Consider the following 23896-nt stretch of genomic DNA (forward strand, 5'->3'; position numbering starts at 1 on the left):
TGTAGCTATGAGCCATGCCATGTAGGGCCACCCAAGACGGACAGGTCACGGTGGAGAGTTCTGACAAAATGCAGTCAACTAGATAAGGGAATGGCAAACCATTTCAGAATTCTTGCCTGGAGAACCCCATGAACAGTATGAAAAGGCAAAAAGATGTAACACTGAAAGATGAACTCCCCAGGCTGGGAGGTGCTAAATATGCTCCTGGAGAAGAGTACAGAAATAACTCAAGAAAGAATGAAGAGATGGAGCCAAAGTGAAAACAATGCCCAGTTGTGGTTGTGACTGGTGATGGAAGTAAAGTCAGATGCTGCAAAGAACAATATTGCATAGAAACCTGGAATGTCAGGTCCATGAATCAGGGTAAATTGGAAGTGGTCAAACAGGAGATGGTGAGAGTGAACATCAACATTTTAGCAATCAGTGAACTAAAATGGATGCAAACGGGCAAATTTAATTCAGATGACCATTATATCTACTACTGTGGGCAAGAATCCCTTAGAAGAAATGGGTTAGCTCTCAAAATCAAAAAAAGAGTCTGAAATGCAGTATTTGGGTGCAATCTCAAAAACAACAGAATGATCTCAGTTCATTTCCATGGCAAAGCATTCACCATCAGAGTAATCCAAGTCTATGCCCCAACCACTAATGCCAAAGAAGCTAAAGTTGAATGGTTCTAAGAAAACCTACAAGAACTTCTAGAACTAGCACCAAAAAAGAAAGTCCTTTTCATCCTAGGGGACTGGAATGCAAAAGTAGGAAATCAAGAGATACCTGGAGTAACAGGCAAGTTTGGCCTTGGAGTACAAGATGAAGCAGGGCAAAGGCTAACAGGGTTTTGCCAAGAGAACACACTGGTCATAGCAAACATGTTCTTCCAACAATGTAAGACATGACTATACACATAGACATCACCAGCTGGTCAACACTGAAATCAGATTGATTATATTCTTTGCAGCCAAAGATGGAGAAGCTCTATAAAGTCAGTAAAAACAAGACTGGAAGCTGACTGTAGCTCAGATCATATCTCCTTTTTGAAAATTCAGACTTCAACTGAAGAAAGGGAAAATAACTAGGACATTCAAGTATGACCCAAATCATCCTTTATAATTATACAGCAGAAGTGACAGATAGAATCAGGGGTTAGATCTGATAGACAGAGTGCCTGAAGAACTATGGACAGAGGTTTGTAACACTGTACGGGAAGCAGTGATTAAAACCATCCCCAAGAAAAAAGAAAGGCAAAATGATTGTCTGAGGAGGCCTTACAAATAGCTGAGTAAAGAAGAGACGTGAAATGCAAAGGAGAAAGGGAAGGAAATATCCGTCTGAATGCAGAGTTCCAAAGAATACAAGGAGAGATAAATAAACCTTTGTAAGTGAACAACACAAAGAGAGAGAAGAAAATGATAGAATGGGAAAGGCGAGAGATTTATTCAAGAAAATTAGAGATACCAACGGAACATGTCATGCAAAGATGGGCACAATAAAGGACAGAAATGGTATGGACCTAACAGAAGCAGAAGATATTAAGAAGAGCTTGCAAGAATACACAGAAGAACTATACCATAAAGATCTCAATGACCCATATAACCATGATGGTGTGATCAACTGTGGCACTGGAGAAGACTCTTGAGAGTCCCCTGGACTACAAGGAGATTAAACCAGTCAATCCTAAAGGAAATCAGCCCTGAATATTCATTGGAAGGATCTTTGGGGAAGATTGCTTAATTGTGAGCCTTTCAGGGGCCATTGTTCTTCTGATCTTAACATATCTAATATGGACCCCAAAGATCTTCCAATGAAGCAGGGCAATTGAAATGAAATATGTCCCATTTTTATAAACTTTATAACACCAAAACATAAATGATGCTGAAGCTATAGCTCCAGTACTTGGCCACTTGATGTGAAAAGCAGACTCTGGAAAAATCCTTATGCGGGCAAAGATTGAAGGCAGGAGGATAAGGAGACAACAGAGGACAAGATGGCATCACCAATTCAATGGACATGGGTTTCACCAAGTTACAGCAGATGGTGAAGGACAGGGAAGCCTGGAGTGCTACAGTCCATGGGATCACAAAGAGTCGGACACAACCGAGCGACTGAACAACAGCTAGAGAATAAGCCTGGCCACAGTTCCTCAGTTGTTCCCACAGCCGCTCAGCTGTTCATAGTGGGCTTGAGGAGAAAGAAATGAGAAAACCATAAAGGAAGCCTTGGAGGAAACTCGTATTACCAGATGTTTGCACATTACCAAAGTAACCAGAATAAGCTGGAAAGTCATATTAACATGACCTCACAGTCCCATTAGACCAGTGACCTTCCCCAAAGTGCCTTATAAATGCAGTTTCCCTTCACAGGGAGAACACCCCAAATTGGAGGCAACGTACCCCAGATTGGTCAAAAAGGCCGTGGTAGAACCTTGATATCACGCGGTTCTGGGGAAAAGGTAATTTGCGTGTTTAACTTACAAAAGAGAGTAATTTCTTTAAGAGAGTCAATCAACTTGTCCCCCACTATCAAAGTTACCTGGGGCTCCTGTAGAAGAAGTTAGTATTGGATGCCTCAAGTCCAAGAGAGCCCCTGGGCCTATTCAATATGGGTGTTCCTCTCCTTTGTAAAGTGCTTCTGACCACCAGATTGCTTAATTGTGAGCCATTCAGGGGCCATTGTTCTGATCTTAACATATTTAATATTTAAAAATCTTTCCTTTGGGACAGATGAAATATTTCCCATTTTTATAAACTTTATAACACCAAAACACAAAAGACGCAGATGAATTCCAAGAAAAATAGCACAAATTTCAGCATCATTGCACAGATGACCCGATTTCCCCAATTAGGTAAATAGGTTTACCTTACAAAACAAACGAACTAATTCCAGCTAGGCTGCCCACCTTCACAAGAACTAGCTCCCCAATGAACCGGTTCCAACTGAACTGATTCCCAAATCAGATACATAAATGTACCCTACAAAACAAATGGGCTAATTCCAAACAGGGTGGTCTTGCCCCACAATAACTAGTTCTCTAAATGAACCAGATCAGGGTAGAGTCCAACAATACTCACCCTCTCCAACAGGGTACCCCAACCATAGCGGCTTGTCCTGTAAAGGAAGAGCCCACATTGAGGGGGAAAAATGTTCCTGGTGCGCACACTGCAGCAACTTACCCTCCAAAACTGAGCTTGTCCGTTCATAACACAAAAGGGCACACAAAGCAAGCGAACCAGCTGAACCAGCTATGGATTTGGGTAGACAAATTGAGTCCATGGACTCTATAGAAATCTGGGGGTTCCTTGTCTCAATGGCCAAGTGTTGGAGGTAGCTGGTGCCACTTCAGGGACTCTTGAAGGAAAGAACCTCAGGACAAATGGTCTCAGCAGCTGCTGGGTCTTGCCCCAATATTCCCTGATCAGGGCCGGCTAGCTACCAGCAGCGAGGCTCCTGGCTGGCTCAGCTAAATTTTACCTCATCCAAGCTTGCTCTGCTGCCACATGACAGGCCAATGAATCTGAGGGGTCGAGGCAATGAAGAGACTTTAACTGGGAGCTGGCTGACCCAGAAGATGGCAGGGGAGCATCTCAAAATAACTATCTTGTCAGAGCCTGGTTGCCAGGTTCTTTTATAAATCAGAGATAGAGGGGAGGTGCGGAAACAAAGTAAAAAGACTGTTCAATCCTTGCAAATGTCCCCTAGAATGCCAGGCCTCCGGCAGGGGAATGTGTTGTTTCCCTTCCTTACAGTCCTTCACAGGTGGGCAGCTCAGGTTATCTCCCTGAGTTGGGCCATGATGTATGTTTATAATAGCAAAAAAGGGTCAGAGTCACAGAAGCAGATCCAGTGTACATTTCAAATTAACCCTTCTTGGTTACATACATATATATAAAACACCAACTCTCTCTCTATAATATATATATATATGTATATATATAAATTCTGTGACTGAGAGTGAAAGTGAAGTCGCTCAGTCGTGTCCAACTCTTTTCGAGCCCATAGACTGTGGCTACCAGGCTTCTCGGTCCTTGGGATTTTCCAGTCAAGAGTACCAGAGTGGGTTGGCATTTCCTTCTCCAAATTCTGGGACTAGTTTTGCCAAACAGGGGGGTTAGAAAGGCGAAGACCTGGAACCAGTGTGTACCTTCACTAAATGTGGAGAGCAGCAGTCCAGAAACCACTGCACACAGGTTTTGAGGTCTGTGAAGAGGAAACAGAGGGTGCTTCCGGAGTTTGTAGCAGGGACCCTGTTCTGCGTGAGTGAGGCTGATGCGGAAGTGAGCTGGCCTGGGAGCAAGGAGAAGTCTCCCAGCAGAGGGCATCCCTGGGGAACCAACCCTGAGGTGGGAAAGACTCACAGAACCAAGGCCTGTGTGCCCATTTGACCCAGGAAAAAGCCAAATTTACTTAAAAAAAAAAAAAAAGAAAAGGAAAACAATCAGTTATGAACAGCTCTCTGGGGAGAGAGTATAGCATGAGGGTAGAGAATTGGAATGGAGACTGAGTGTTTCCAACGCTTATTGATGGAGTGAAGTGAAGTGAAAGTCGCTCAGTCGTGTCCAACTCTTTGCGACCCAATGGACTATACAGTTCATGGAATTCTCCAGGCCAGAATACTGGAGTGGGTAGCCTTTCCCCTTTCCAGGGGATCTTCCCAACCCAGGGATCGAACCCAGGTCTCCCGCATTGCAGGCAGATTCTTTACCAGCTGAGCCACAAGGGAAGCCCCTATTGACGGAGTAAGGTGGTGGAAGGCCTGTGGGGGGCACTTTGCCTTCCACCTTCTCTTTGTGTGACAACTAGGGAGGAGCTAGGGAGGCAGGTACTGGTCTCCCAGAGGAGCAGTGCTCTCCTTTGGTGAAAGATGACCCCTTCACTGCTCCCAGATCCAAGTGGGGTGTTCCCCTTCCCACCTCTCACCCTAGAATCCCTTGCAGGGAACTCCAGGTAACCAAGTGAATTAAGCCTCTCTCTCTTCCTGAGAGCACCTAGCCATTCATTTTCAGGTTTGATTCTTGTACTTTAATTTCTCAATTATTTTTGTGTTTACTTTTAAAATTTCTTCATTTCTATCACTGCATCTCAAATTGACTTCTCTTTGAGTGCTTTGTTTAAAATGCAGATTTCTGGGCCCATCTCAGTTCTACTACATGAGAATCTCTGGAATTGTCCTTGAAATCTGATTTTTTAAAAAATTGAGCTGTAACTGACATAAAATTATATTAATTTCCCATGTACAACATAATGATTCAGTATTTGTATATATTGCAAAATGGTCACCACAGTGTCTGGTTAATACCTATTACTACACATGGTTACAACTTCTTTTCTTGTGATGAGAACTTTTAAGATATAGTCTCTGTAAGAAATGGAACTTGAAGTGGTCCATTTTCAGAACAAAGCAGCTGGCCTTGGGTGGAAAATTATTAACAAATGGTTTTCCACTCAGAGCTAGCTAATTTTGTCTTGAAAAATTACTAGCAAGCTAGTCTTACCTAACAGCTTACAACTGGAGAGTCTCTAAGCTAACAGGATGCTTGGGAAGGGATAAACTAAAGTCCTAGTTGAGAACTGTGAACTTAGGATGGGAAGGGAGAAGAAAGAATACCCTGTGAGAAGCAGTGCAGTCTGGGAAGATTGCAACCCCATGGTACTCAGCCAATGGGGAACCGGGGAGGCATTCGTGCTCCAGGGAATAGAAGTGCTCGCTGCAACCGTCCCTGGTGTGCCTGCCGCCAGACACCGGCTCTTGCAAGACATTCAGTAGAAGTTTTGCTTTTGCTGTGCTTCGTGTCTCCGAGTCCATCCCTTGGTTTTGGGCTGGTGACTGTGTTTCTCACATTCTTTTAGCAACTTTCAAATACACAATACAGGATTGTTAAGTGTAGCCACCATGCTACGCATTACATCCCCAGGACTTATTTATAACTGCAAGTTTTGACCCTGTTCACCCATTTCACCTACCTGCCCCCTTTGGCAACTGCCAATCTGTTTTCTAAGTGCTTATTTTTTTAGATCCCACACATGAGTGAGATCATATGGTGTTTCTCTCTCTCTGACTTATTTTACTTAGCACAATACCCTCTAGATCTGTCCATGTTGTTGCAAATGACAGCATTTCCTTAAGGAAAACGTGGTGTATATATACACACAATCTGGAATATTATTCAGCCTAAAAAACTTGTTATTGGGAGGGGGGTTTGGGGAAGAATGGATACATATTTATGTCTGGCTGAGTCCCTTTGCTGTCACCTGAAACTATCATAACATTTTTAATCAGCTATACTCTAATGATGCTGTGAAAGTGCTGCACTCAACATGCCAGCAAATTTTGAAAACTCAGCAGTGGCCACAGGACTGGAAAAGGTCAGTTTTCATTCCAATCCCAAAGAAGGGCAATGCCAAAGAATGCTCAAACTACAGCAAAATTGCACTCATTTCACATGCTAGCAAGATCATGCTTAAAACCCTTCAAGCTAGGCTTCAACAATATGTGAACCAAAAACTTCCACATGTTCAAGATGGATTTAGACAAAGCAGAGGAACTAGAGATTAAATTGCCAACAGCTGCTGGATCATAGAAAAAGCAAAGGAATTCCAGAAAAACATCTACTTCTGCTTCATTGACTACACTAAAGCCTTTGACTGTGTGGATCACAACAAACTGTGGGAAATTCTTAAACAGGAATACCAGATCACCTTACCTGCCTCCTGAGAAACCTGTATGCAGGTCAAGAAGCAACAGTTAGAACTGAACATGGAACAATGGACTGGTTCCAAATTGGGAAAGGAGTATGTCAAGGCTGAATATTGTCACCCTACTTATTTAACTTTTACATAGAGCAGTTCATGGGAAATGTTGGGCTGGATGGAGCACAAACTGGAATCAAGATTGCAGGGAGAAATATCATAACAACCTCAGATATGCAGATGACACCACCCTAATGGCAATGGAACTAAAGAGCCTCTTGATGAAGGTGAAAGAGGAGACTGAAAAAGCTGGCTTAGAACTCAACATTCTGAAAACTGAGATCATGACATCCAGTCTCATCACTTCATGGCAAATATATGGGGAAATAATGAAAACAGTGACTTGATTTTCTTGGGCTCCAAAATCACTGCAGGTGGTGACTGCAGCCATGAAATTAAAAGATGCTTGCTTCTTGGAAGAAAAGCTATTACAAACCAGAGACATCGCTTTGCTGATAAAGATCCATATAGTCAAAGATATGGTTTTTCCAGTGGTCATGTATGGATGTAGGATGTGAGAGCTAGACCACAAAGAAGGCTGAGAACCAAACAATTGATGCTTTTGAACTGTGGTGTTGGAGAAGACTCTTGAGAGTCCCTTGGACTTCAAGGAGATCAAATCAGTCGATCCTAAAGGAATCAGTCCTGAATATTCATTGGAAGGACTGATGCTGAAGCTGAATCTCCAATACTTTGGCCACCTGATGTGAAGAGCTGACTCATTAGAAAAGACCCTGATGCTGGGAAAGAGTGAAGGCAGGAGGAGAAGGGAACGACAGAGGATAAGATGGTTGGATGGCATGACTGATTTAATGGGCATGAGTCTGAGCAAACTCTGGGAGATAGATAGTGAAGGACAGGGAAGCCCCGCACGCTGCAGTCAATGGGGTTGCAAAGAGTCAGACAGGACTGAGCAACTGAACAGCAACAGTACTCCAATAAAAATAAAGTTTTTTTAAAAAGCTTATTTTAACAAGTTCCTCAGGGGAATTCTTATTTCACGGTAACTGGCAATGTTGTATGAACTATCACCTGAGTCTCACGTTTTATATTTTTATCCTTTTGTCTTCGAACACCTCTTGATAGTGCTGTATCTTGAGTAGTCTTAATCTTTGTATTCCTCCCCCACACACCTTTAATGCTATATGCTATTTTTTTTGTCTTGTTATTATTGGCAGGTGGGTTCTTTACCACTAATGCCACCTGGGAAGCCTGTTGGTCTCTAAGTCAGGTTGTAGTTAACATAAAAGACATCTTTTTAGGTGCATAGTTCTATGAATTTTGACAAAAGCGTGCAGTTGTGCATCTGCTACCATATTCAAGATCTAGAACATTTCCCCCAAAGCTCCCTTGTGTGCCTTTGTGGTCAGTTCTTATCCCTACTCCCAGGCAATCACTAATCTGTTTTCTGTAGTTTTGCTTTTTTGCAGAATATTATATAAATGGAATCAGTTTAAATGTAGACTTTTCAGTCTGACTTTTTTTCACTAAGTACAAGCATTTGAAATCCATTATGTTATTCAATTCATGAAGAGTCACTGTCCTTTTCATTGCTGAATAATACTTACTGCAGGATATATCAGATTTATTTATCCATTCATGTTGGTCTCTTTTTAATAGCTTCATGGGCATCCAGGTTTGGGGTGCAACTTTGTAGGCTCTAGGACTACAAAGACCAAGTTCATATTCCACCTCAGCCACTCAGTGTGTGACCTAGATCTCAGCTTCCTTGTCTATTAAATAGGATAACAAAGGTGCTCAATAGGCTTATTGTGACAATTTAAATGGGCTTAGAAGAAAGCACTTGAAACAGCTTCTGAAACATAGCAAGCTCTCAGCAAATGTTCATGTTTTATTGTCTTTTGACTAATTTTCTTTTGCTTTAAAACTTTTGAAAATTTTTTTATCAGGCAGATTCTGGTTGCATGTTTTCATTTCTTTTAATATGTTAAACAAAAATTAAAAAATAAGAGCTACACATTGAGAATTTCCCTAGCGCCACGATAGTGTTCAGCACATGTAATCACATAACAAATCAATAAATAGGCATTGCCCCGATTTTTATAGATGAGGGGTGGAACCTAATTCTACTTGACCACGAAGTACAAAGACGGTCCATGCCCTAAGCAAGATGCTTCCGGAGTGTGTTCCTTTTTAGCAGAATTAGGAATTTACACTTAACAAAAACATTGCCTCTGGGGAACTCAGCCAAGTGACAGCAGGCATGTCTCATCTTGACAATTCCCTTTTACCTTCTCCTTTCAAGTCTCAGTTCATCTGACTTATTATCAATAATATACAACATATATAAAATCAGCCACACAAACTGAGACATCATACTTTCCATCAGTTCTTCAAGGGTCTAAAAATTAAAATTTAAAGGTGTGTGTGTCAGGGGTGGGGTGGGGGGAATAAAACCAGAAATGAGATCAATAGTGCCTTCTAGTGGACACTGTTAGAACTATCAAACCTGAGCTGCTGCCTTCCCAGCTATTTAAATCTAACTATGCAGAAACTTAGGAGAAGGCAGTGGCTACCCACTCCAGTACTCTTGCCTGGGAAATCCCACGGATGGAGAAGCCTGGTAGGCTACAGTCCATGGGGTCGTGAAGAGTCGGACTCGACTGAGTGACTTCACTTTCACTTTTCACTTTCATGCACCGGAGAAGAAAATGGCAACCCACTCCAGTATTGTTGCCTGGAGAATCCCAGGGACGGGGGAGCCTGGTGGGCTGCCATCTATGGGGTCGCACAGAGTTGGACACGACTGACGTGACTTAGCAGCATTCAGGAACTTAGAGCAAATCTGTTGGCAACAAGATATCTAATTTGAATAATCTTCCATATGAATATAGCCAAATTCTTCCACAGTTCAAATTTATCTCTAGTGAAGACAGAACTAAAGTGTTAACATGTCCAGAAATAACACACTTTCATGAAGTAATAATGAATCTTTATCTATTGCCTTTACTCTGTAAGCCACTGCTCACCAACCAAAATCTAACAGATGAGGCTAAGTGGGAAGTTAAAAATACCCACTCAAGGTCATTTCCAGCATGATTTTAAAATGGCAGCTGAGTAATCCTGAACACCCTAGCACGGTTTCTTGCAAGGATAAAAACAGGAATTCTTTGACCAAGCTGTCAGAGCCTTCTTCCAATATAATTGGTGGAAAAATAACTCATGGAACAAATCTAAACTTTGTTCAATGACTACTAAACAATAGTACTTTACTAGGTGATTTACACACATTATATTTTTTAATCTTTGCAGCATATCATATCTGACTCCCGACTCTTCCTCTTACTAGCTAAATGGCACTGGGATAACGACTTCTTGATCTGTCTGAGCCTGTTTATCCATCTATGGATAACAGCATCTCTTAGAAGTGTATAGTGAGAGTTGAATGAGATCTTAAATGCAGAGAGCTACATACCTTAAAAGGTTATATATTTTATGTATTCACTTAAAACAGTAGTTGCTGGTGCTGCATCTTCCCAGACCCAGGGAGGCCCTGGACTGCCTCTCCATCATCTGAGGTGGGCAAAGACTATAGTTGTCTCTTTAAAAGAGCAGGTTAGGATCACTCAGTTTGGGCTCTGCTACCTTTCTACACAGAAGTGGATTTAGGAACTGTTTTATGTCCCAAATACTAGCCCTCCTTTCCCCTCCTAGCTACAAGAGGAAAATTTACAATTAAGTTCAGTTAATCTGGGGAGGGCCATCTCTGAAATCTCAGTTCTCTGTGATGTATAATGAAGTTTCCTCCTGTATTGTCTTCCTAGAATGATGGACATGAAGTTGTCTCTTAACCTGCAAACTTTAGGAGTCTTGTCAATTTAACAGTCTTTGGATTATTATGTATTTGACAGGCTAGGTTGCTTGCCATTTTTCTGAAATACCAAGCTCATTTGTGCACATTGTACATCTTCTTTATCTTGTTAATTTTGCCTGTCATTCTCTTTGCATTCTTTTTCATTTGACAGTCTTGTTCAGTTTCAGAACCACTCATATATCTCCTGCTGTGTGAACAAGTCCTATGTCTCCATGCTTCCCTTTGGCCACGTAAGCTGCTCTGTCCGCATCGCTCACATGGCATATTGTCAGCTTCTTCGAACTACACTAGCCATATGCTGTAACACATCCACTTACACAGGTCTTTTCCCAAAGAAAGTCAACTCCTAAGGGCTAGGAGATGACTCAGTGGAAAAGACTCTGATGCTGGGAAAGACTGAGGGCAGGAGGAGAAGGAGGCGACAGAGGATGAGATGGTTGGATGGCATCACTGACTCAATGGACATGAGTCTGAGCAAGCTCTGGGAGATACTGAAGGACAGGGAAGCCTGGCGTGCTGCAGTTCATGGGGTCGCAAAGAGTCAGACACGACTGAGTGACTGAATGAGAACAACAAGGGCTGGGGGCCATTCCCAGATGTGGCCCTCATTTCCCACCACGCTCCCCATTTCTCCTCCCTCCCACTTCTCTGCGATTGTAGTCTAATAAAATCTTGCAAATAAACTGTTATGTCAGGCTCTGTTTCTTAGGAGTCTGAACTAAAATATGTGACCCATACTTTACAAAGTACTTGGTATAGGTGAGAAGCTTAAATATTGAGAGTCAGCACCTTCAAACTGACAGTGATTTCTGGAGATTAACACCCCGATGCATAATAGCACCACATGACACTGTAGGCAATCTGGATCTAGTTTTCTTGTCCTTTAGGGATTTGCGGGAATCCAGTGAAACTTGTTTTCTGGTTAAATTCATTGGTTAACATAAGCCAAAATTAATGGTTCAGTCTAGAGGAGATCTTATTTATATTTCCAAGAGAGAGACCAAGGCTACTGATGATTTGATAGCTCCTCCTTGATTACAGTAAACTTCAGATGAAGATTTCACTGAAATCAGCCCTTTCCCTTTCATCATAGCAATCGCCTGTAACTGTGCCAAATGTGTTTCACCTATAACGAGACCAATGCAATCAGAATCTTTTTTACGACTGAAATATATTGAGACTTTTTCTATGAATATTTGGCTCTTTAAAAACACCTTCAGACTTTCCTGGTGGCCTAGTGGCTAAGTTTCCTTGCTCCCAACGCAGGAGGTTGGGGTCCTGATCTCTGGTCAGAAGACTAGATCCTACATGCCACAACCAAGAGCTTGCATGCTGCAGTGAAGACAGAAGATCCTGCACGCTGCAACTAAGACCAGCACAGCCAAATAAATATGGAAATAAAAAAACAAAACATCTACTGTTGCACCTTCACTGGCTTGTTAGAAATGTTTTTGCTCTCAGACATTATTTCCCTGATAGCTCAGTTGGTAAAGAATCTGCCTACAATGCAAGAGACCATGGTTTGATTCTTGTCTGAGGGAGATCCTTTAGAGAAGGGATAGGCTACCCATTCCAGTATTCTTGGGCTTCCCTTTGTGGCTCAACTGGTAAAGAATCCACCTGCAATGTGGGAGACCTGGGTTCGATCCCTGGTTTGGGAAGATCCCCTGGGAAAGGGAAAGGCTACCCACTCCAGTGTTCTGGCCTGGAGAATTCCATGGACTGTATAGTCCATGAAGTCACAAAGAGTTGGACACAACTGAGCCACTTTCACTTTCATCATTTCAACAGTTTTTTTCTACATTAAAATCAGTCATACATAGGTTCACTGCCTTTAGTTATTTGTCAAGGACTGACAGAAAATAAAAGTAAATGAACAAGATGTGGCCAGTATACGGAGGCAGTATATTAAAAAGACTGTAGAAGATGCCTCCTAGGGATTTGTTTCCATCATGCTGCAAATATGAGTTAGGATTAGGAAGCCAAAAACAGCTTGACTTTTTAAAATACAATCTCATTGAGAGACTCTGAATGTAGCCATCAAGACTTATACTGTAGATTTGTGAGCAGGATAGCTGCAGGATTGTCTGTACAAGTTTTCATGTTGGTCTTTCCATTGAGGCTGGGACTGTGGGTTTTTTTCTTCCTCTTTACATCATAGATATTTAGTCCCTGTTTGAAAGACTACGAGGATAAAGAAGAGCCAGTTCTTGTTGATGTTTCTGTCTGAGAGGCTTACTTCTCCTAATTTTATAGTCCCCGAACAGCTACCTCAAATTTCCTAGAGGACTTGTTCGTGTGTGCTCAGTTGTTCAGTCGTGTCTGACTCTGAAACCCCATGGACTGTATGCAGTCCATCAGGCTCCCGTATCCATGGACATTTTTGAGGCAAGAAAACTAGAGCCGGTTGCCATTTCCTCCTCCAGGGGATCTTCCTGACCCAAGGATCGAATCCATGTCTCTTGTGTTTCTGGCATCGGCAAGCAGATTCTTTTACCACTGCAACACCTGGGCCTGGAAATAAATCTACTCACTCGTAAGGCCCTTTGATTGTTCACAAGGGAACAAAGTACCATGGGCAGAAGGGTGTTATCAGAATTAATCAAAGGCTGTCCAGATTGGTGGGCCTCACCTTTAATGTCTGTCCACGTCATACACTCTTCAAGCACCATTTCCTCTGGTATTGAACTCTGTTCCATTTATTTATTTTTGAAGACAGCCTGTCATCCCTATTCTCTCATATTTGTAGGGACACTGCTTGCTGCTGCTAAGTCGCTTCAGTTGTGTCTGACTCTATGCGACCCCATAGACGGCAGCCCACCAGGCTCCCCTGTCCCTGGGATTCTCCAGGCAAGAACACTGGAATGGGTTGCCATTTCCTTCTCCAATGCATGAAAGTGAAAAGTGAAAGTGAAGTCGCTCAGTCGTGTCCGACTCTTCGAGAACCCATGGATTGCAGCCTACCACGCTCCTCCGTCCATGGGATTTTCCAGGCAAGAGTACTGGAGTGAGGTGCCATCACCTCCTCTGATGGGGACATTAGTATACTCTATTTTCTTCACATCAGATTCCAGTTTCCCCCTCACCCATGAGATGACCATTTCTAGAGAATTTAGGTCAGATACGTACCTGAGTGTAATGGCCACAGACTTTGTTGCATTTCCGAGTCTTGAAATCATAGTATTTAACTTCATCATACCAGTCTGTGATGGCTGAAGACACAGAAAAAATGGATAGAGACCCAGTCCAGAGATTTTCTCCCAGTGAAGTGAAATTTGGGTGCAGCTTGTAGGGTGGTTTCAACCGTTTGTTGTGTGCAAACTCACAATGGCTTGCCCATGCTTTTGCAATCTGAGCCAGTAGTGGGTCCCATGTCTGCAGAAATAAATAGGAAAGAGTAGGAGGGTCAAGCCTGCAATTCATACAACACTGCAACCAGAGCGGGAATTTGCGTGGGAGGCGAGGTGCCACGTCCGGAAAGGAGAAGGACCATAGAGACGGAGTTCCTCCACTTGTGGAGGATCGTATTATAGTCTTTAAGTTTTCACTAGGGTTCGTGGGAGACATAATAATCTGGTATCAAGGAATTTAGAATCAAAGAGAGTGACACAGACCAACATCTCACTCAAGGCCAATTATGTTGCAAAATAACATATGCTGGTTTCACATATTTTCTGCAATTTTCATACCCCAAATAGCCCCTCTACTAACAGGCTCCAAGAGGTTAAAAACCAGGCCAAAACCATAGACCCAGGATTTAAACTCAAGCCTGATGAAAATCCTAGCCTTTCCCTTGGATCCCCTGCTGCCCTCCTGAGAAAGCCAGCACTCTGCCAGCAATAACAAAAGAAGTTGAACAATGAAACAACAAAACTTCACAAAAATTAACAGACCAAAAAAAAAAAAAAGAGAGAGAGAGAGAGAACTAAATTCCACCTGAGACCCGAGGAAAGGAAGTGCCCTAAAAGAGAAGTAAAACATACTAGCTGAACTTCCTTATAACAAGAATTGAGAAGGCAGAGCAAAACTGGGTTCGCTTTGATCAGAGGTGGTGAAACTACTGCACAATTTCATCACAGAAGAAAATGATCCCAGGGTTACCAAGCATTCACCACCCAAAGCAATCCACATCCCTTGTTTTTGACTGACTTCGGCCACAAGCACTGAAGTTTTCTTACCATGTACAGCATATCACTGGCTGCTGGAGTTACTGATGATCGGAACTTGTTGTGCATTCGAACACAGTCTTTGATAAAATCTTCGTTTTCGATATCTGGCAAAGTATTTGCTGGAGCGGAAGAACTGGAGACCACGGAGAGCATCCAGGCTGTCACAGCAAATGTGACTCGCCTGCTCAGACTGTCTGACATGGTGCCCCAGGGGCTGGAATCCAGAAACACTGTAGGTTCCAAGGGTGTGTGAGTCAGCTTTGCAAAGCACAGCAGACTTCAGCTTTGAGAAAACGGAAAGCAAAACATGAGTTCACCACAAGTTTGCAGAAAACCATTTCTCCATATATGGTTTGTGGCTCATTTTGTGGCCTTAACCCCGTCTTTTCGGTGATTCTCAGTGACAGAGCACCTATTGCAACATGGATTTTTTAAGAGACTACACCAGACTTTCATTTGAGTTGGAGGATGTTTCCAAAGGAAATTCTGGAATCTCCAGAAATAATAGTCTCAATTTTTAAAGAGGTTCTGGTGGTGAAATAAAAACATATCTCTTATTTCATTAAATGTCTTGCAAAATACTTAAAAACATTTTTTCTGGAGTCAAATCAGCACACTGTGGTTAGAATATCTGGTAAACATCATCACTGGACCTAGAATTCACTCACAGTGGTGAATGTGATGGGAATGAGTTGATTTTGTTGATCCCCCACCACCAAATGAAAAAAAAAAAGTTATGTAAATTTTTAGAGGCATCTGGCTCCTACAACTGCCAATGGATTCCTACTTTTGCAGCCCTTGCTAAACCTCTGTATGCTCTTCCCCCCAGATAACAGTCCAGAGCCTATTTCCTGGCCCTTTGAAGGCAATAATCTCCTTTGAAACTTCAACCTTAGCTTTGTCCATGCTCTGAATTCCTGGCTTTTGACAATCTTGTTCATCTACTGTTGGCCCAAAAGTTCATTCGGGTTTTGCTGCAAGATATTATGGAAAAACCCAAACAAACTTCTTAGCTAATGCAATGTATTGTCATGAAAATAGTGGGACTGCTGCAGGCATGCTAGGGCAATGTTTGTCTCTCAGACACATCCTAAAGCTTGTTTCTCATGCAATCAGATCCTGTGGAGTCAAGTGTGCCCTCTTGCTTACATGGGTGGCTGCAGCCGCTGCCTTGACTGACAAAGCCAGAACGCATATGCTAGGCTCCCCACTTCATCTCCAGGCTCCCCAGGCGGGGTCAGCTAGTCTCTAAGTTCACAGGATGTAACACCTCTCCGCGTGATGACAGACTACTCACGTGCTGGATCTTTCATCCTCTCACATGGTTGCTAATACTTTTGAATTCAGCAACTTCCCTACCCCTCCCTGATGATAGGGAGTCCTGCTCTACCCCATGTGATTGCTTTGCAGCTGCAGAAATGGTCTCAAAGCCATAAGTTGCTCTCCCAGACACCCCTTTAGATAACCCAGACTGAATTCTATTTTGTGGTGGTGACTGTCAATGAGATTTCTGGGGAAACATACTAATTGGCGATGCCACAGTTTCTCCTCTGAGACTCCTGAGGCTTCTTCTTTAGCCACAGTAACAATCGGCCCAGGCTGCTGAACTCATAGCTCTTCCTGGAGCTTGTACCCCAGCAGAAGGGAAAATGGCCACTATTCACAGACTTCAGATGTGCTTTTGGACAAGTCATCCTCTTGGCACATTTGGAAATATGAATTCTTAACCTCTGTAGCTATACTCTTACTGGTAATGGCCATATGCTGGCTTCCTTATTACAAGATATCATCTCCCTTCTAAAACTGCTACTGTTCATGGTTCAGCTCATACCAAGGAAGTGCTATACCTTTAAGAAAATGATCAGGCTAAAGGGGTTGCTAAACATCAAGCTTGGAGAAGGCGATGACACCCCACTCCAGTACTTTTGCCTGGAAAATCCCTTGGACAGAGGAGCCTGGTAGGCTGCAGTCCATGGGGTCGCTAAGAGTCGGGCACGACTGAACGACTTCACTTTCACTTTTCACTTTCATGCATTGGAGAAGGCAATGGCAACCCACTCCACTGTTCTTGCCTGGAGAATCCCAGGGACAGGGGAGCCTGGTGGGCTGCCGTCTATGGGGTCGCACAGAGTCGGACATGACTGAAGTGACTTAGCAGCAGTAGCAGCAAACATCAAGCTCCAAATGGACACCCTTATTCCTTCTCTACCCAATTTAAAAAAATTTTATTAAAAAAAATTTTAATTTTATATTGGAGTAATAGCTGATTAACTATTAATGTTGTGATAATTTCAGGTGGACAGCAAAGGGACTTGACCATTTAAATCACACGGAACAATTGAAGTCCTTACTTCAGATATAGGGTATGTGTGCTCAGTTGTGTCCGACTCTTCACGACCCCATGGATTGTTACCTCCAAGTTCCTCTGTCCATGGAATTTTCCAGGCAAGAATACTGGAGTGGGTTGCCATTTCCTCCTCCAGGGGATCTTCCTTCTATTACCCAGTAATAGAACCCTTGTCTCCTGCAAGTTTCCTATGTTGGCAGGCAGATGCTTTACCACCGAGCCATGGGGGAAGCCCTGGCCGTGTATCCATTCTCCCCCAAACCCCCCTCCCATCCAGGCTGCCACATAATATTGAGCAGAGCTCCCTGTGCTATAGAGTAGGACCTTGCTGATTATCCATTTTAAATACAGTAGCGTGTACATGTCCATCCCAAACTCCCTAATTATCCCTTCCCCCGACCCTTCCCCGACAACAACCACAGGTTCATTGCTTTTATTCTTTTATTTTTTTCACAGTAGCAAGCGAATAGGATTTATTTTAGAGAAAAAAGTACAAAGCTCTCAGCATGACACTGGGAGGGTGTAAAGTGTCCCCATTTGCTTTATTCTTGACTGATATTATCAACCATTAAGCAAATGTCCCACAGTCTGAAGAAGACAAATGAACACAAAAGGGTGCCAAAAAATTACCAGATGGATACATCAGGTCAAATGGACTTTCTGTAGCCTCTTTTCCTTTAATCTTTTGACTGATATCCCATCAAGTGAGATAAATGTGCAGATGGGGGAGAGATAAGGAACAAAAAAGTTGGTTTTGCCTCGGCATCCATAAGATTTCTGACCAAATTATTTCCCTGTGCACTCCTTGTAAACCTCCCCACACTTCTGAGAAATTCCTGGGATATCCCAGGAAATCCTCCAATGCCACTTCTCCTTTGGGACACTCCAAATGAATTTTATGGGTTTCCCCCAGCTTTAGGCTATTTTCACTATTTTGCTGCCGTCTGCATGTTTCAGGGATGGACTGAATCCTATTTGACTTACATGTGGTAAGTCATAACTGAGGTTATTCCTCACTGTGGCATTCCTTTATGGATTAAATCAGATCGAGGAGCTAATTTTACAAACATAAACCACTTGCTTGCAAAAACTCTGGGGTACTCTTTAAAATTTCATGCTCCATATCATCCTCAGTTGTCAAGGAGAGTGGAATGTGAAAATCTAGACAAGAAAAAACTTTAGGAAAGATCCAGAAACTGGACTTTAATGGCCAGAATCTGTGCTGATGGCCCTTTTAAAGCGCCAGAATACTCCGAATAGGGCACATGGATTGAACCCTTTTGAAATGGTCTCTGGATACCCAATGTCAATTGGCATCTCTAAACCTTCCACTTCTGGGTTAAGTGAAGACGATGGGAACTTAAGTGAACAATCTGATTAGTTATGATTAGCTATGTTCAAAAATGAGTGTACTTGAGACATATTGCCAACAGGTCACAGGGCTTGACCTCTGCCAACTGACAAGCCTCGCCATTGTTTCAACCAGGAGCCCAAGTGTACATCAAGCTCTTTAGAAGAGAACACGTGGTGTTACCTCCATGGGAAGGACCTTATGAGGTACTAAGAACCACCTAAACTGCTCCCCAAAGGAGAACCCTCTTGGATCCACGTAAACCATGCCAAAACAGGCCCAGAACATCCCTCTCAAGACAGCTGGAGGAGACAGATATTCCAGATCAGTTTAAGGATCTCCAGGGCCAATTCCCAGGTCCCAGAAGTAGCCAGCATCATGAAGCGGACAGTTTCCCAAGATCACACATCAAGAAACCTCACTTTCATTTATCTTCCCATCCCTGCTTTTAAGACTCCCTGTATACACCCACTAAAGAGAAAAAACAACAGAAAACCCCATTTTCTTATTAATGAATCCTTTCTCCATGCGTACTAAGCATTTATTGGAAGCCTAGCTGGAGAACGCTTTTCTCTTTCTATCCTATTTGTCCACTAAGTCTCCACTGTGGGCTCATTTTCAACTTGTGTCTTGCTCTTACTAACCCTCTCATAAGGGGGTAAACCTTATGCTAATTTACTGAACCCTGGCCATGTAACTAATCAGTCTATTGATTATGTCAACACCCAGGGAGTGCAAAATAGCCTCCACTAGTCTTTGTTCCTACTACTGTGAACACAAAGTGGGCCAAGTACAGAAGGGGGATGGGTGGCCGGGTACGATATCCACAAGAAAACCACCACTCTGCCTCTCTTTAGTGAGTCGTTTGGGCCCCAGAAAAACTCCAGAAGCCCAAGGACTGTCCCTTATCCAGATAAAGATAACAGGTGAAAAGCTTTCCTTTTGCTTTGAAAACGAACATGACACTGTTTCTTTCCTGGGTAACCTACCAGGACAAAATCGCAAAGCAAATTGTGTGGTTTGATTCCACAGGTGTAATCTTTGAGTCTCCTAAGGAAGTTGTAAGGGACTCTAGCATCTCCCTTTTGGGCACAAATGTCTGTCAAATCACCACATGTCCTGGCTGTCTCAAAAGTCACCTGCCGGACTTCCCCGGTCCAGGGCTAAAACCGCACCGTCAGTGCAGGTGGCCTGGGATGGGAGCTAGATCCTACCTGCTGCAGAAGATCCTGCATTCTGCAAGGAAGATACAAGATCTCTTATGTCACAACTAAGACCCAGCACAACCAAAAAAAAAAAATAAAGACCCTTGTATACTTTGGGCTACTGCAGCTGTCCCCATGATAAGGCTGCCCCAAACCATAAACTATCTTTGGGTGGATCAAAAATCTAAACTTACTTGGTTAGGTGACAAATAAGCTTTATAGCTGCCAAAACCAAACTATCGACCTCTTATATCAGTTATTTTTTTCTCGCTTTCTCTCTCACAGACTGACAGGAGCACATGGAGAATGGAGGTGTTTGGACACTATCAGCTCAGTTCAGTTCAGCCGCTCAGTCGTGTCTGACTCTTTGAGAGCCCATGAATCGCAGCACGCCAGGCCTCCCTGTCTATCACCAGCTCCCGGAGTTCATCCAAACTCATGTGCATCGAGTCGGTGATGCCATCCAGCCATCTCATCCTCTGTCATCCCCTTCTCCTCCTGCCCCCAATCCCTCCTAGAATCAGAGTCTCTTCCAATGAGTCAACTCTTCGCATTGGAGTTTCAGCTTTAGCGTCAGTCCTTAGCACCACTTAAAATGGTCGCCCACTTCCAACAACACAAGAGAGGACTCTATACATAGACATCACCAGATGGTCAGTACCAGAATCAGATTGATTATATTCTCGGCAGCCAAAGATGGAGAACCTCTATATAAGTCAGTGAAACAAGACTTGGAGCTTTCTGTGGCTCAGATCATAAGCTCCTTAATGTAAAATTCAGGCTTAACCTGAAGAAAGTAGGGAAAACAGCTAGGCCACTCAGGTATGACCTAAATCAATTCCTTATGATGATACAGTGGAGGTGATGCATAGATTCAAGGAATTAGATCTCATAGACACATTCAAAAAACTAAGATCATGGCATCTGGCCCCATCACGTCAGGGCAAATAGATGGGGAAACAATGGAAAGAGTGACCGACTTTATTTTCTTGAACTCCAAAATCACTGTGGATGGTGATTGCAGCCATGAAATTAAAAGATGTTTGCTCCTTGGAAGAAAAGCTATAATAGACCTAGATGGTGTATTAAAACCCATTCGTCACTTTGCTGACAAAAGTCCATATAGTCAAAACTTTGGTTTTTCCAGTCATCATGTATGGATGTGAGAGTTGGACCATAAGAAAGGCTGAGCACTGAAGAACTGATGCTTTTGAACTGTGGTGCTGGAGAAAACTCTCGAGAGCCCCTTGGACTGCAAGATCAAACCAGTCAATCCTGAAGGAAATCAGTCCTGAATACTCATTAGAATGTTGATGCTGAAGCTCCAATTCTTTGGCCACCTGATGTAAAGAGCTGACTCATTGGAAAAGACCCTAATGCAGGTAAAGATTGAGGGCAGCAGGAGAAGGGGGCAACAGAGGATGAGATGGTTGGATGGCATTATCAACTCAATGAATACGAGTTTAAGTGAACTCAGAGTTTCCTGGTGGCTCAGCTGGTAAAGAATCTGTCTATAATGCAGGAGACCTGGGTTTGATTCCTGGGTTGGGAAGATCCCCTGGAGAAGGCAACAGCTACCCACTCCAGTATTCTGGCCTGGAGAATTCCATGGAGTGAAGAGTCCATGGGGTCGCAAAGAGTCAGACATGACTGAGCAACTTGCGCCAACGCTCAGAGATAGTGAAGGACAGGGAAGCCTAGCGTGCTGCAGTCCATGGGGTTGCAAGAAGTCAGACATGACTTATTGACTGAACGACAACAATAACAACCACAACATGCTAACCTTGTTTGTAAACCACTCTTGTCTTTTTAATGTGACAACCACATGTGTAAAGGTTCCCACCTAAATGTTCAGGATGATGTGGGTTTGGATGCCAGGGTCCTTCTGTGACCAAATACCGCACCGCAAATGCCAGCCAAATTATAAACAAAAGTTACTTTGCTCATAAACTTGTGCCAGATAAGCACACTAGCTGAGAAATCACAGAGAATCTGCCATATATCACAATTTCAAGGTCTTTTCAGCACCGAGGATCTTATTCCCAAGCTTTAAAGACTGTACATTGGAAAAAGCAGTCTTAAAAATCTTTTCACAGTAATAGAAAAAGACTTCAATACTGCTATGCAAACCTTGAAAATACTACACTCAGAAGTTACTAGCTTAGCCTTTGTGGTACTCTAAAATCATCATGCCCTAAATACACTGATATTCAGCAAGGAGGACCTTGTGCAATCACTGTTGAAAAATAGCGCTTTTTGTGAATCCAGCAGGGCAAATAATATCTAATTTACATGTGCTAAAAGAAGTTTAACAGTTTTTCTGGACAAAGTCCTGAGAGTGTTAATAGCTTCAGTAGGGAAGTCAGAGGTCTCCAGGTGGCAGGAGCAAATTCACTACAAGTGGCAGACGGTTTTTTCTTTTCTCTTCTAATCCTGCATTGTCATGGCGACATCTGGTTCCACCTGAACTGAACTTTGTCTCAAACCTTGAGTTAACCACTGTGCTTTTCTTGGAAATGTTTTCTTAAGCTATATTAATGAACTATGTATTTGCTTGGGAATCTGGTTTCTTCAAGATTCGTGCCAATCGTTTTGTGGCCAGGGATGACTCATCTTGTGCCCGTGCTATCTCAAAATGCATGTTGTGGGGGAGGGGCCTGGTGTAAATCTCAATTTTGAGGTGTTTCCTTCCTCTAATTAGCAGCTTGCTAGTAGGTATGTAACTCCTTGCTAAAAACTAGCAAGGGGGCACTCTTTTTGTCCCCTTCTGATGTCTATGTCAGAAGGTTTCTCTGTCTCCTATACACTTTAAAAAGACTTTATTACACAGTAAGCTCTGAGCAATCAAGAGCAATCAAGCAATCCTTGTCTCTGGCACTGGATCGAATTCCTGTCCTCCAGAGGCCATGAATCCTGGCATTGCACGTGACTTATAGCAAAAACCTTTCAGTCCCAGCGTTGGGGAACTTATGTAACAGGATGTGGAGAAACGTTGCCCAGTTGGTTCTTTTCTGCTTGTTCAACTTCATTTTCTGTTTGTTTATCTTCAATTTTGCAATAAGGAGTTCATGATCTGAGCTACAGTCACAAAAACAAGACTAGGAGCTGACTGTGGCTAAGATCATGAACTCCTTACTGCAAAATTCAGACTTAAATAGAAGAAAGTAGGGAAAACCACTATGTCATTCAGGTATGACCTAAATCAAATCCCTTACTATTATACAGTGGAAGCGACAAAATAGATTCAAGGGATTAGATCTGATAGACAGAGTGCCTGAAGAACTATGGATAGAGATTCATAACACTGTACAGGAGGCGGGGACCAAAACCATACCCAAGAAAAAGAAACACAAATAGGCAAAATGGTTGTCTGAGGAAGCCTTACAAATAGCTGAGAAAAGAGAAGGAAATGGCAAAGGAGAAAAGGAAAGATATATCCATCTTAATGCAGAGTTCCAAAGAATAGCAAGAAGAGATAAAAAAGTCTTCTGAAGTGAACAATGCAAAGAAATAGAGGAAAATAGTAGAATGGGAAAGACTAGAGAACTCTTCAAGAAAATCAGAGATACCAAGGGAACATTTCATGCAAAGATGGGCTCAATAAAGGATAGAAATGGTATGGACCTAACAGAAGCAGAAGATATTAAGAAGGAGTGGCAAAAATACACAGAAGAACTATACAAAAAAGATCTAAATGACCCAGATAACCACGATGGTGTGATCACTCACCTAGAGCCAGACATCCTAAAGTATGAAGTCCAGTGGGCCTTAGGAGGCATTACTATGAACAATGCTAATGGAGGTGATGGAATTCCAGCTGAGCTATTTCAAATCCTAAAAGATGATGCTGTGAAAGTGCTGCACTCAATATGCCAGCACATTTGGAAAACTCCACAGTGGCCACAGGACTGGAAAAAGTCAGTTTTCATTCAAATCCCAAAGAAGGGCAATGACAAAGAATGTTCAAACTACCATACAATTGCACTCATTTCACATGCTAGCAGAATCATGCTCAAAATCCTTCAAGCTTCAACAATATATGAACCGAGAACTTCCAGATGTATAAGCTGGATTTAGAAAAGGCAGAGGAGAAGGCAATGGCACCCCACTCCAGTACTCTTGCCTGGAAAATCCCATGGACGGAGGAGCCTGGTGGGGCTGCAGTCCATGGGGTCTCGAAGAGTCAGACACGACTGAGCGACTTCACTTTCACTTTTCACTTTCATGCATTGGAGAAGGAAATGG

The 23896-nt window shown here is 42.8% G+C and overlaps 1 protein-coding gene across 3 annotated transcripts in view; it reads right to left on the reverse strand.

Annotated features, from left to right (window-relative positions):
• Positions 1-23896, reverse strand: part of GLIPR1 (GLI pathogenesis-related 1) — a 69754-nt gene that overhangs the window by 31937 nt on the left and 13921 nt on the right. For all 3 annotated transcript variants that reach the window (XM_010828884.1, XM_010828883.1, XM_010828882.1), the window contains 2 exons: positions 14758-15031; positions 13709-13954 (listed from right to left, as the gene is read on the reverse strand). In XM_010828884.1, the coding sequence (XP_010827186.1) occupies positions 13709-13954; positions 14758-14949 (438 nt within the window). In that variant the 5' untranslated portion in view covers positions 14950-15031. The remainder of the gene's footprint in view (positions 1-13708; positions 13955-14757; positions 15032-23896) is intronic.

Source organism: Bison bison, unplaced genomic scaffold (genome assembly GCF_000754665.1).
Source record: "Bison bison bison isolate TAMUID 2011002044 unplaced genomic scaffold, Bison_UMD1.0 scf7180017864497, whole genome shotgun sequence".
Lineage (NCBI taxonomy): Eukaryota > Metazoa > Chordata > Mammalia > Artiodactyla > Bovidae > Bison > Bison bison.